This window comes from Lotus japonicus, chromosome 2 (assembly GCF_012489685.1).
Source record: "Lotus japonicus ecotype B-129 chromosome 2, LjGifu_v1.2".
Classification (NCBI taxonomy): Eukaryota; Viridiplantae; Streptophyta; class Magnoliopsida; order Fabales; family Fabaceae; genus Lotus; species Lotus japonicus.
In genome coordinates, this window is record NC_080042.1 from 62721708 (window position 1) to 62735965 (window position 14258).

Sequence of the window (14258 nt, forward strand, 5' to 3'; positions counted from 1 at the left end):
GCCTAGAAGAATCTATCAGTTGGAATTCCTAGACGTAATCCCTTACCATCTAGAAACCCAAAAGGAATAATATAGCTCAAATTCTCTCTCAAAGACATTCCCAATGACCAATTTATCCTAAGATAAGGTATCCAAGGCTTGCAAATCTCCGTTGTCACCCCGGAAACTCTTGTTAGAACTCAAAACCACAACTGTCACGTGAAAGCCCACTATTGTTTCTACCTGAGATAATCTCACCATAAGACAACTAGTTCATTGAGTGGTTTCTCTCTTGAAATGGACCCGCAATTATATCCCGATCTCATGCTAGTCCATAAAAATCTAACACAAATCAATGATACTTGAAGTGTAGAAAGCAAAACTTCAACACACGGCGTGACCTAAGACATAGGCATTCTACTTTCATTGATCTAAGCATACACCAACTCATATCAACCTCTCGATCTATTTATAAATTAGTGAAGCTCTTTTGATTATCAATTGATTGGTTAGAAGCATGTAGTACAAAGAGAAACACCATACATGAAATATTTCCATTTACATCAATAATTGAGTTTACAACAATCAAAAAACTAAGCTATAACATTCTAGATACAAAAATAGAAAAGAACATATACAAGAGATAAGAAAGGAAGAGATGAAACCCGAAGAACGGAGACGAATCCACAACGATGGAAACTTTCTCAAGCTTTCCATTGCCACCAAGAGGTTGTCACCATGCTCCAAAGCTCCACTCCATCAATTCCTAGCCCAGGGACCCTTCCTCCATGAAGCCCAGTCTCCTCTGAATGTTTTAGGGAGGAAAAATGGTGAAGAATGGAAGAGATCATGAGAAAAATCGTGTTCTTGCCTTTTATAAGGGTTCAAGGCGGTTTGGCTCTCTTAAGCGAGCTTCAGATTCGCTTAAGCGAGAGCCTTTTCTTAACACTGAAGTACTCTGCTCGCTTAAGCGAGAATAAGTCTCGCTTAAGCGAGGGTTCACTTTCCTTCTATGCCACTGAATGGTTTGCTTAAGCGAGAAAGAATTCGGCTTAAGCGAGATTGTCTTCCAGAATTGATACCCTCTGGATATAATTTCGCTTAAGCGAGTAAACATTTGGCTTAAGCGAAATTCTTCATTTCTTGGCCTTTTGACATCTTGTGGCACAGATCTTCACAGATTTTCACCTATCATTGAAAACAAAAGATTAAATGTGAAAAATATAATACTTACTTTGTTTCAATACTAAAATTAAGTATTTACTAAATTAACTACTCATGGGGATAAAATAATCAACAATGCAAGCATATAGGTCAAATAAGTGCTTAAAATGATATTTAAAAACACGTAAAATTGGCACTTATCACACCACCATTCTCTTCGTTCGCCGGTCACGATCTTCAGATGTCGCCCTCCTTATCGTCAATAAGCCTCGACGGTCAGAACCCTATCACTCTTCGTTCGTCGGCCCCAATCTCTAGATCTTGCCCTCCCTGTCTTCTCCTTTTTGTACCCTTTAGTTTCACGATTTCATGTTCTTTCGTTGACGATGCGGTGGGTCTCGACATGGTGGCTCTAGTAGGACAAAAAGGGAGGTGAATCGGTGGTTGGGCCCAATGGCGGCACATATCTGTTTGGTTTATTGGTTAGGGTTTCGGCAACAATAAATGTGACTTGGTTTGAACGACGCAACGGATGTGGGGTCCGGCGGTTACGTGATGGAGTTGGGGGAATCCACATGGGCAAACGCGGTGGCACAACTGGTGTTTCAGTGACAAAGTTAACTTGGTGGCGGGTTGATGGGGAGAAGGCCACCATGGTGGTGTTTGAGGGTGTGGAAGAGGCTATGGATGGTTCACCAAGATGAAGTGGTTTTGCAATTGTAGAATGTGTCTTTTCAGTGATTTGCTATGTTTTAATAAATCCTTTTAGTACTTTAATTTCTGTATGTCTCAAGAATCAAGATTTGGAGGTTCAAGATGGGTGGAACATAGAGGAAGGGGATTGTGACATGAAAGAAACTTAGATAAATAACATAAATAAATTTAAGAATAAGATGTTATTAATTTATTAAGTCCTTGAACTTTTTAAAATTGCAACAATAAATCCTCCGTCTTTTTCAGCAAAATAAGAAACCTGTAACTTAAAATATCACATGACAATAATGTACAAAGCCACTTTATGCGGGTATCATACCCAAAATAATTTCTAGATATTCGCCTAAAAACCCACAAAACTTTGGTGACAACAACCTTGGAAAACCACTTTGGCCACCATGAAGCACCTCCATCAACACCTTTTCTCTCACCACCATTTTTCTTCAAACACCTAAAATTACCAACCTGCACCACCATAAAAGCCAAGCTTCTTCTTCACCAACCGCAACCTGCGACCTCATCCTCCCCTCTACAGCAAAGCTTCTGCGGTATGCGATGATTGAGTTGGTGCTTGATTTGTAGACCAGTCTCTAAAAGTTACCAATTATATCACAAGAAAATGTTTTGCATCATGTAAAATGGTGAAATTATAAGTAATAAGGCAAACTATCATAATTGTGATTGTGATTTCATAAAGTATGATAGTTTGAAACTATGCTGAACATATGAGAAGAAAAAGATAAACAGGATTTTGAAAATGTACTTTCCAGGGATGCCTGGTGGAAAATTCAATGAACTGATAAAGAGGGATCCAAAAAGTGAGGCTTCAAGCAAGGAAATAAAAAATGTTGATTCTCTATGAATTAAGATCAATCAAAAGCTTCTTAAGGTATATCACAGTAGAGCTAAGCTATATTTGAGACATGTTTCAATCATTGTTAAGATGTGAAGTTGCACTGAACTTGTCCTATGAATTTGGTGTTCTGTGTGAATTCTTAACATTTGTATTAGTGCCAAAGAAAGTGAAGAGAAAGTGTCACAAGTCACAAATATTGTTGGTTTACCAGTGCTCTAACTTGTATTTGGATAGAGAGTAAATTGTGAAGTTTTTAAATCTCTCATTTTTCTTGTCACGTTACCTGCATTCTATCTGAAATGAATTTGATGAGTTCAAGTGTGATAGCACTACAAAAAAATTCCCTACTTAGCGAGGGTTTCTTTCACATTTAGCAGGGGTTTTTAAAACCGCTCCTGATAGACTCGCCACGCGCATACCGCTGCGGTTTTAAACAACCCTTTGGGCATGGAATTATTTAACGGGGGTTTCAAACCTCCCTTAGACTGAGTTATTTTGCGGGGGTTTGACACAGCCACTAATTGTGACCTTTTCTTTAAAAAGCACAGATCAAACAACACTCTGAGAATTTCCCCACTAGGAGGGGGCTTTTCATACAAGAAAAGACACAAGGCAAGAGAGTCATAGTTTTTTAAAAGAAATCATTCTTAATATGAAAAGCTGTACAGCAATTAGATTCTATAACATCATCTAACTAATAACCAAAATAGTTTGACAAATAGTAGACATGTAGAGGTTATAGTCATTACTATCTCATGCCTTCTTCTTGAATTAGCTTCAGAACCCCCTGTGTGTGGAATCACTTGCTTGCTATGATTTTCTTTATTTTTTCTACAACATTCCTGTGAGAAAAAAAAAAAAAAATTCAAGTTAAACAAGCTCAATCTTATTATAAAGGTGAAAACAAGGCAACTAGTGAAAGGTGATTGCTAGTAGAAAACAAGAGTTGGTCATACTTATTATCAGACAAACTGCAAAGTTATAAACACAAATCCTCTCAGCGGGCAGCAGAGTAGTATGGTAAACACTAAACAGTGATTACTTTTTCAATCAATTTCATGTGAATCAAATCAGAAATGTACAGTATTAGACTATTAGTGTTAACTCACAAAAGGTCAACATGTAGTGTTAGGTTTTTACATTTACATTGTCTTCACTTAACCTATTCTTGAGTCTTGACCACTGTTAGTTTTATCACTTGCACTTGAATTTGACATAATCTTCAATCCAATCTCGCCTTAAGCCACTAAAACAGGAAACATGTTAAAGCAGTAAAACACTAGGCAGAGACAATTTAGTTCTACAACTCCTACTCATACAGTAAAGAGACTTTATTCTAGTCAACTAAGTCAAGTCTATGTCTTTTATGAGTTCCATACCTAGTCATTGGAAAGGAAACCCTGTTTTTCCAATATATTGGGTGTTTGATAAGAGAATCAGGCAAAACAATGAAAGCTAAAGTTTGAACAAGCATTTAAATAAAATGCTATAAATATCATCATCTATGGATAAATGTAGGATGTATATACAGCTATAGTAATATATGTATACCTAGAAGACTTGATAGCAACTCCTACAAAAAAAAGGTAATTTTGATACAGCAGCCACACATAAAGATAATTTCTTCATTAATGATCAATTAAGATACAGCAGCCAGGAATTAAAAAAAAAATGCCTTCATATCAGATAACAAGTATTTACCAAAAAAATTACATATTTACCAAAAAAAAGATAAAATGTAAAGATACCTGCTTCGCAAGATTACAAGCACGATCTGGCTGAGTTAAGGATTTCATAATAGAACACAGAAAAGTTGATTGCAAGACCGAGCCTAATCGGGTGGGTGGGGGCATGTCCTGCAAGAGCAATATCCTGGATCAATTAATGATAGGTACTCACCTATTAGGTAGTTAGTTAGAAGGGATTAGTGAACATTAGGGGTATCTTGTTATTCAGTTTTGGAATTGGGTTAGAGAGAGAAGTGGTTCTCTCTTAGGCTTGGAAGGGTGTTTGGTATCCTTTCCTCTTGTATCTCTCCCTAGTTTCCTGGACTGGGCGGGACATAAAAAAAGATTATGTCCCGCCCAAAATGAACAATAAACCATTGAAGATAGCCATGGCGGGAAGTGCGACACAACGAGCTTCATTGCCCTCCCTTAGATGATGGACCCACAAGCCAGTTGGAAGATTCCTTTGGATTTGTCTTATATGCACAGGGATTTGGGCCCTGATTGTCAGGCCCAAATATAGGAAAGGTCCATATCATGACCACCCCCTCTATAAAAGGGGAGGTCATCCACTTGTACGGGACCAACTTTTTCAGCATTAATGAGAATATTCCTTTTATGGTAGTTTTGCTATTTTAGTGCTCTGCTAGGGTTTACTTTTTGTCATTCTTTTGCGTAAGCTTGCCCTAGTACAGAACATTGGCGCCGTCTGTGGCTCTGACTTAACTCTTCCGGTGACAGAAGGAGGAATTACGAGCCATGGAGACTCGTTCATGCGGCGTGGGTCGACGCGATCATCGCCGGCGCGGTGGTGGTCGACACGGCGGTCGCGGCGGCGGACGGAACACCAACCGTCCCGTACTGGACGTGCAAGAGCAGGAAGCTTCCTCGGAGGGGGTCCACTCAGTGGCGCCGTCGCCAGCGTCATTGGTGAATGCAGCTCCGGGAAGACCTTCAGATCTGATCGCTAAATCAGATCCAGGTGTGCGGCGGCGTTCAACGTCGCCTAACTACGTGAATTTAGAAGATCTTAAAACCACTGCTCCACGGAGAGCGCAAGAGGCAGTGACAGGTATTACGCCTGCGGCTTTGCAACAAATGTTAGATACCTTGCAGAAGGTGCAGTCCCAAAACGAGCAGTTGCAAGCCCAAGTTGAGTATCTTACTCAGCGGCAGGATTTTAAGCAAGAACAACGCCTGGAGGCGGAGGATGTAGTTGAATTTCAACCTTTTGTTCCAGCCATCACTAGGGTGGACATTCCAAAGCACCTGCAAACCATGGCATTAGACGCCTTTTCGGGCGAATCTGATCCCATGGAGCACCTTAGATATTTCAATACCAAAATGGTGATCAGCGGGGCGACGGATGCGGTAAAATGTCGATTATTGCCCTCCACGTTCAAAGGCATGGCGATGCAGTGGTTCATTCGACAACCGCCCTTCTCCATTGATAATTTCACTGATCTGTCCACGAAATTTCTGACTCAATTCTCCGCCAATAAAACCACAAAGGCAACAATGTTTGATCTTATCAGTATACATCAGCAACCAGGTGAGAAATTAAAAACCTAAATGGCACGCTTCAGCAAGATGGTGGTGCAATTGGAGGAGGAAAATCCGGATGTCTGCTTGGCGTCATTCAAAAATGGCCTTCGGGTGGGAGATTTGAATAGAGACTTAACAAGGCGACCGACGAAGGATATGATGGATCTTCGCGCTCGTGTTCAAGAGTTCATATTGATCGAGCAAGATGATCAGAAGAAACAAGAAAGAGAGGAAGGACGCAAACAGTCTCAGACTGGCGGTGTTTCACAGGAAAAATCCAAGGCGGGGAAGGAAACCAGGGTAGCGCAAACCCCCCGTGTACCAAGACCGGGACCATACCAAAACTCTAAACCTGGTTTTCAAAATACGTGGCACAGAAATTCACAAGGTCCCACTGCAGCCATAACTGGTCAGCAGGGTGCTTCGCCCACACCAGTTCCACTTACTAAGTTCAATGCACCCTTAAGTACCATTTTAAGGGCAGTTGGGCAGACCAACGTTGTGCAGTATCCACCACCACCACGGCGGCCGCCAGCTAACGTGGACACCAATAGGTGGTGTGAGTACCACAAGGCGTTGGGGCATACGACAGATAATTGTTGGAATTTAAGGCGGGAAATTGATCGCTTGATTAAAGCTGGCCATTTGGCAAACTTTGTTAAAGACACAGCAGCGCCGGAGGTAGCTAAGATCACTCAAGGGGACAAAGGCAAAGGTAAAGAGATAGTTGAAGAGTTGGGCGATCCTGTTGGGGAATGCTCATCTATTGCAGGAGGATTTGGCGGGGGTGCAATTTCAAGTAAGGCTAGAAAACGCTACGTAGCGGCAGTACACTCAGTACAGGAGTCGAGCGAAGGCGAGTGTTGGGTGAATCATTCCCCTATTATATTTACCCCTCAGGATTTCGCGCATGTAATTCCTCATGACAACGATCCAATTGTGGTGACAATTAGGGTTAACAATTATGTGACAAAGAAAGTATTCTTAGACCAGGGATCTTCGGCGGATATCATCTATGGAGACGCCTTTGATCGCCTGGGACTAAAGGAATCAGATTTGAAACCATATAAGGGAACTTTGGTGGGATTCACAGGGGACCGTGTCAGTGTGCGGGGATACGTCGAAATTCCGACTGCCTTTGGAGAAGGAGAGTTTGTCAAGAAATTTCAAGTAAAGTACTTAGTATTGGCGTGTAGAGCCAATTACAATGTACTCTTGGGGCGAGACACCCTCAACAAGGTCTGCGCGGTCATCTCAACCGCTCATTTAACTGTTAAATATCCCGCCTGCAACGGGAAGGTCGGGATATTGCGTGTAGACCAGAATGCAGCAAGGGAATGCTATTTGAGAAGCGTGGCGCTCTATGGGCGAAAGGCCGCCAAGGAGAGCTATCGAATTACAGAAATCTTCCCACAAGAAGGATTTAGCTTGGACCCAAGAGACGATGCTGATGATTTTCGCCCACAACCTCTGGAAGAAACCAAGCAGGAGCAAGTCAAGGACAAGCTTCTAAAGATTGGCAGTAGTTTGACAGCAGAACAAGAGGAAAGACTAATCACCCTTCTGGGTGATAATCTAGATCTCTTCGCATGGACCATCAATGATGTACCAGGGATTGATCCCAAGGTGATCACTCACAAACTAGCCATACGACCAGGGGCGACCCCAGTCATCCAACCAAGGCGAAGAATGAGTGAAGAAAAGAACAAGGCTGTACAATTAGAGACTGAAAAATTGATCAAGGCCCGCTTCATCCGTGAGGTACAGTACCCAACGTGGCTCGCCAATGTTGTAATGGTCAAGAAGGCCAATGGGAAATGGCGAATGTGCACGGACTACACAAGCCTGAACAAAGTGTGTCCCAAAGATTCGTACCCACTTCCCAATGTTGATAAGCTTGTGGATGGAGCTTCAGGGAATGAACTTTTAAGTCTCATGGACGCTTATTCGGGCTATAATCAGATTATGATGCACCCCTCGGATGAAGAAAGTACAGCATTTATGACCAATCAGGCGAACTATTGTTACAAGACAATGCCTTTTGGTTTGAAGAATGCAGGAGCTACGTACCAACGGCTTATGGATAAAATTTTTTCAAAACAAGTAGGCAGGAATATGGAGGTGTATGTGGACGACATGATCGTAAAGTCCGCCAGGGCTAGTGATCATGGGGGTGATCTCAAAGAAGCGTTTGCTCAGTTAAGAACATATCAAATGAAGTTGAATCCTGAGAAGTGTTCTTTTGGGATCCAGGGAGGAAAGTTCTTGGGATTTATGTTAACATCAAGAGGAATAGAAGTGAACCCTGATAAGGGAAGGGCGATCTTGGAGATGAAAAGCCCAACAAGTGTAAAGGAGGTTCAGCGTTTGACAGGGCGAATGGCCGCCTTGTCACGTTTCTTGCCAATGGCGGGTGACAAAGCGGCCCCGTTCTTCACATGTTTAAAAAAGAATTCAAAGTTTCAGTGGACAGAGGAATGCGAACAAGCTTTTACCAAATTGAAAGAAACATTGGCCACATTACCAGTACTCTCCAAGCCAACACCAGGCGTTCCATTAGTGCTCTATTTAGCGGTTACTGACAAGGCGGTAAGTACGGTGTTGCTCAAGGAAGAAGGAAAAAAGCAGAAAGTTATATATTTCGTGAGCCATACTTTACAGGGGGCAGAATTGCGGTACCAAAAAATTGAAAAGGCGGCTTTGGCGATTCTGAAAACTGCAAGGCGCCTCAGACCTTACTTCCAAAGTTTCCAAGTCAAAGTTAAAACTGATGTTCCCTTAAGGCAAGTACTTCAGAAGCCTGATTTATCAGGGCGATTGGTTAGCTGGTCAGTTGAGCTATCAGAATATGACATACAATATGAGCCAAGAGGCCAAGTTACCGTCCAGAGTTTAATTGACTTCGTGGCGGAATTAACACCCACTGAAGGAGAGAAGACTCAAGGAGAATGGGTCCTGTCTGTGGATGGATCCTCTAATAACACTGGAAGTGGGGCGGGAATAACAATTGAAAGTCCAGATAAAATGATCATTGAACAGTCTCTCAAGTTCGAGTTCAAGGCGAGCAATAATCAATCTGAGTACGAGGCTCTGATTGCCGGCTTAAGGTTGGCCATTGAGTTGGGAGTCCAGAAGTTATTTATCAAAGGAGATTCGCAGTTAGTGGTTAAACAAGTGAAAGGCGAGTACCAGGTGAAGGATCCGCAACTATCCAAATATTTGGAAGTGGTGCGCAGATTGATGATGGAGGTCAAAGAAATCAAAATAGAACATGTCCCGAGGGGACAAAATGAGAGGGCTGATGTGTTGGCGAAGTTGGCAAGCACAGGGAGATTGGGCAACTACCAAACAGTCATTCAAGAAACCCTGCCTCGCCCGAGCATTGATTTGGTAGAAATAAAGTTGAAAGCTGTAAAGTCAGTCAGTGAGGGCGAGCTACCTTGGATGGAATCAATTAAGACCTTCTTAGAGAACCCACCAAAGGAGGATGATTTGAACACGAGAACAAAACGCAGGGAAGCCAGTTTCTACACACTGGTGGATGGTGAGTTGTATCGGCGGGGAATCATGTCTCCTATGCTCAAATGTGTCGATACCAAGGACGCTCTCGGAGTGATGGCGGAAGTCCACGAAGGTGTGTGTTCTAGTCATATAGGCGGGCGATCCTTGGCAGTAAAAGTGATAAGAGCAGGATTCTATTGGCCAACAATGAAGAAGGATTGTTTGGAGTATGTTAAGAAATGTGAAAAATGTCAAGTCTTTTCTGACTTACACAAGGCTCCACCGGAAGAATTAACAACCATGATGGCGCCTTGGCCATTCGCCATGTGGGGGACTGATATCTTAGGACCATTCCCTGTGGCGAAGGCACAAATGAAATATATCATCGTGGCGGTTGATTACTTCACTAAGTGGATAGAAGCCGAGGCAATGGCAACTATCACAGCTGCCAAGGTCAGGAACTTCCTGTGGCGAAGGATCGTTTGTAGATTTGGGGTCCCCATGGCATTAGTAATGGATAATGGAACCCAATTCACAAGTAGTGTTACCCGGGAATTCTGTGCAGAAATGGGAATCGAGATGCGATTTGCCTCTGTAGAACATCCACAAACCAATGGGCAGGCTGAGTCGGCTAACAAGGTTATCCTGAAAGGGTTAAAGAAGAAACTGGATGAAGCAAAAGGGCTTTGGGCGGAGGAACTGCCAGGCGTTCTTTGGGCATACAACACCACTGAACAGTCAAGCACAAAGGAAACCCCGTATCGTCTAACTTATGGGACTGACGCCATGCTCCCAGTAGAAATAGAAAACCAAAGTTGGCGAGTGGCTCGGTTTAATGAGAATGACAACGGGGAAAATCTGATAGCAAACCTAATTATGTTGCCAGAGGAACAACGGGAGGCACACATAAGGAATGAGGCGGGAAAAGTGAAGGTTGCAAGAAAATTCTCAACAAAAGTCGTGCCAAGAAAAATGAGGGTGGGAGACTTAGTGCTCCGGAAAAACACAATACCTGACAAGCACAACAAGCTTTCGCCCAATTGGGGCGGGCCTTACAGGATTATAGGCGACGTTGGAGGAGGAGCTTATAAGTTGGAACAACTAAGCGGTCAAAAGGTTCCACGAACATGGAACGCCTCTCATCTAAAGCAGTATTTTAGTTAATAGAAACAACAAATGTAAATGAAGTCGCACTCTTTTTCCCTTTCTTTGGAAATGTTTTTAATGAGGCGACATTTGTAATGAAGGGACAATTGTTCCCATACGAAAGAAAATTAATGAAAAGATCATTTCAACAGAATCGCATATATTTTTTAATTTATATTACGAGTTCATGCAATGCAAATCGTATCAAGGTATGCAATACCGCGAGTAAACCTTTCGGAATAAGAGAGTATCGCCTTCAAAAGTTAAAAGCCTTGGCAATTCTAGTGGCCACTAGAAACCAAGCCTCGTCGAAAAATCGGCTAAGGTATGTAAACCAAAGTAACAACGAAAGTTGGAAACAACTAAAACAACGAATGAACTTAAGATGATATCCATTTAAAGTAGGGAAAAGGGGGCGACGCCCATACATGATTGGGAATGAAAATAAAAGACAGGGCAATGCCCAAAGAAAAATTTCAACTTCATAAAATAAAAACAAATTCAAGCCAGGTTCTTGTTGTTGGCGTTGTTGCCCTGGCTTGTCCCAGCTTGAGGATCTTCTTTCTCTTGATCCTCATTCCTGTGCTGCTCATTCCCATCCTCGCCATCTTCTTCAGGCTCACTCTCATCATCGAATTGGGGAAGGAGGTCGAGGCTAATGTCATCATCACCAACTACTTGACCATCCTTGATCTCCTTCAGCCACCCAATGCGGGAAAGATCAAAGCCCGGCTCAACCACACTGATCTGCTCTTTGGCCGCCAGAAAGCCTTGAGCATATTGAAGAGAAGCACGCCCTATGATGGAAGCATTCAGGCGATCATGTTTCTTCTCCAACTTTTGATATTTGGCTTGAATGGCAGTGTGCTTGTCATTTATGGCTTCTTTAAGAGACTTGGTCTTTTGAAGAAGCAGGTCCGAAGCAGCCAAGTCTTCAGTTAACTTAGCACACTTCTCCTCAGCAGATTTCAGCTTTTTGTTGGCAGTCTCAGCATCAGTTTTAGCCCGCTCAAAGGCTGTCTTATAATCAGCCGCCTTCTTTTCATAACGGTTCTTGGCCGATATCAACTCCTTCACGCACTGAGCCATTCCCGCCACAGTACTGGCGGCAGAGAGCGCGTGATGGATCGCCACGGAAGCAATGTTGGGGGGGCCTTGACTGGAAATGTCCTTGTGAATCCGGTTGTCAAAAGTACGGGTCATGAATTCAAGCCCATTGAAGTGAGGATCCGACAAGTTCAGCAAGGGGGGAGGAGCCTCGCCACCAATGGCTGAGCTAGGGCCAGCTTGGTTAAATGGAGTTGGTGGGCGGTTGATTAGCGCGCTTGAATCTTGTTGAGAGGGCGGGACATTGTCATGTCCCTTCTTTTTCTCAGCCGGATGACTTTTTGGATCGAGAGTCGATTGGTGGAGAGGCTTACCACCAGCAGCACCTGAAGTTCTTTGACGTTTAGGGTCCCTGACGTTGTCAGAACCCGAAGTACCTTCATTCTTCTTCTTTTGCTCAGTTTCGGCGGCCCTCTTCTTCGCCGCCGCAGCAGACTGGGCGAGGTATTCGTTCATCTTGATTGGGTTCGCGTCAATCTTGCTTTTTCCCATCGTAGCTGTATGGAAAACACCAATTAGACGAGATACATGAACAAAAAGAAAAACAAGTTACGTGCAAAGATTATAAACTTACTAAAAAATTGGTTTAAAGTGCCGGATTTCGACGCCTCAATCAAGTCGTGACCAGAAATTACTGGTAGTGTGCGGAGGTAATCGGCGACGCCTTGTTCAGATTCATCCAAGGCGTCGTATGAAACGGATATTTTTCGGCGAGGGTTCTTTGTCCAGTAAAAAGGGAAGAGAGGGTTATTGTCGGAATCTCGGAACAAGTTCTTTATTTCGGGCGACTCCATAACTTTAAAGTATTTTTTCTGCCATACTTTGTAATGGCTTTTAAGGGCGGTGAACCGACTCATGTTCTTACGGGCTAAAAGTGGAACCCATTTCACAGAAGTAGGTTTAGTGGTGACTGATTTATAGAAAAGGAAGAACAAAGGATAGGTTGGCGTGAAACTCAAGTGTTCACAAAGAATTTCAAAGCAGCGGAGAAAACCCCAGGCGTTGGGCTGGAGTTGGCAAGGAGCCACATTCAGAAAAGAAAGAACGTGACATATAAACGGCGAGAAAGGAAGTTTGATGTTCAAGTCTAAGAAGAAATAGCCATAAACAAAGAAGAAATCGGGCGATTCATCGACTGGTTCTTTACGCAACAGAACACAGTCATCTTCGCCACATGGGAGGACATTCAACAGATGATCTTCATTATTCGAGGTGGCGGGATTTATCTTCGTGAACCCTTGAGCAGATATTCGAAGCGAATTAATGCTCCCAACGCTGCTCCAGATAGAACGCAACAGACATTTATCTTCAACTAAATGCACGTCAGAGCGCCATTCAGGTGAAGACAAATCTCCATTAGAGGAGAGAATTGAGTCTACAGATCCGGCGGGACCGGAATCATCATGGGTGGAAGGCGAGGAGTGAATTTCAATTATAGAGGGGGCGACAACTTCCTCCTCCGTGGAGGGTGAAGAAAGTTCTAGGGAAGAAAGGCTAGTGTTTGGTAAAGACATGCGAGGCAGTTTCAAAAAAAGAAGAAAGAAGATGAACAAACAAAAAGAAGAAAGAAGATGAACAGAATCAGAGAAAAAAGAAGTAAACGAAGAATCTCAAGAAAGAGAAAAACTAACCAGGGGAAGAACTGTGGATTTGAGAAAGGAGAACGTCGGTAATAGGGGAGCACCGCGCAATGACGACGGCCGGAGGAAGAAAAGGTTTACCGGAGTTCAAAGAAGAGAATGAAAGCTGCGGTGAAAAGATTTTCAGAACAAAAGTTTTGAGAAAGTGAAAAATGAAAAGTGAAAAGGGGTTTTTATAGAGAGAAAGGAGGAGAGAGAATGAGTGGGGGAAGATCGTGGGATTGTGGGATTTGAAATTCGAAAAGGTAGGAAGCGAAAAGACATTACTCCTCGAGACGCACAACTGAAAATTGCATTTATAACAAATGATGACGAAATCCCGGAAAACAAGGATATGTGCGTCAGTTGAAAAGACGTGATTGACGGTTATGATTAGAGGCGACATATCTTTGAAACGGCAACAAAGGTGGCGAAGCGTGAAAATGGCGATGTAACAACAAAAGTAAAATGGCGATGAACGAATAAACAATAGAGGCGAACTACTAGGTAACGATGAAGACATTTCATCTCATTACTCGAGTCTCATGTCTTGGGGGCATGTGGACTGGGCGGGACATAAAAAAAGATTATGTCCCGCCCAAAATGAACAATAAACCATTGAAGATAGCCATGACGGGAAGTGCGACACAACGAGCTTCATTGCCCTCCCTTAGATGATGGACCCACAAGCCAGTTGGAAGATTCCTTTGGATTTGTCTTATATGTACAGGGATTTGGGCCCTGATTGTCAGGCCCAAATATAGGAAAGGTCCATATCATGACCACCCCCTCTATAAAAGGGGAGGTCATCCACTTGTACGGGACCAACTTTTTCAGCATTAATGAGAATATTCCTTTTATGGTAGTTTTGCTATTTTAGTGCTCTGCTAGGGTTTACTT

The 14258-nt window shown here is 42.9% G+C and overlaps 1 protein-coding gene across 1 annotated transcript; it reads right to left on the reverse strand.

The window, feature by feature from the left end:
- Positions 1–2060: 2060 nt before the first annotated feature.
- Positions 2061–4744, reverse strand: LOC130738759 (uncharacterized). The gene is made up of 3 exons (XM_057590900.1): positions 4462–4744; positions 3463–3555; positions 2061–2447 (listed from the first exon to the last, which is right to left on the reverse strand). Exons 1-3 carry the CDS (start codon positions 4564–4566, stop codon positions 2301–2303), a joined length of 345 nt encoding a protein of 114 aa, XP_057446883.1. The 5' UTR covers positions 4567–4744; the 3' UTR covers positions 2061–2300.
- Between the last annotated feature and the right edge of the window lie 9514 nt (positions 4745–14258).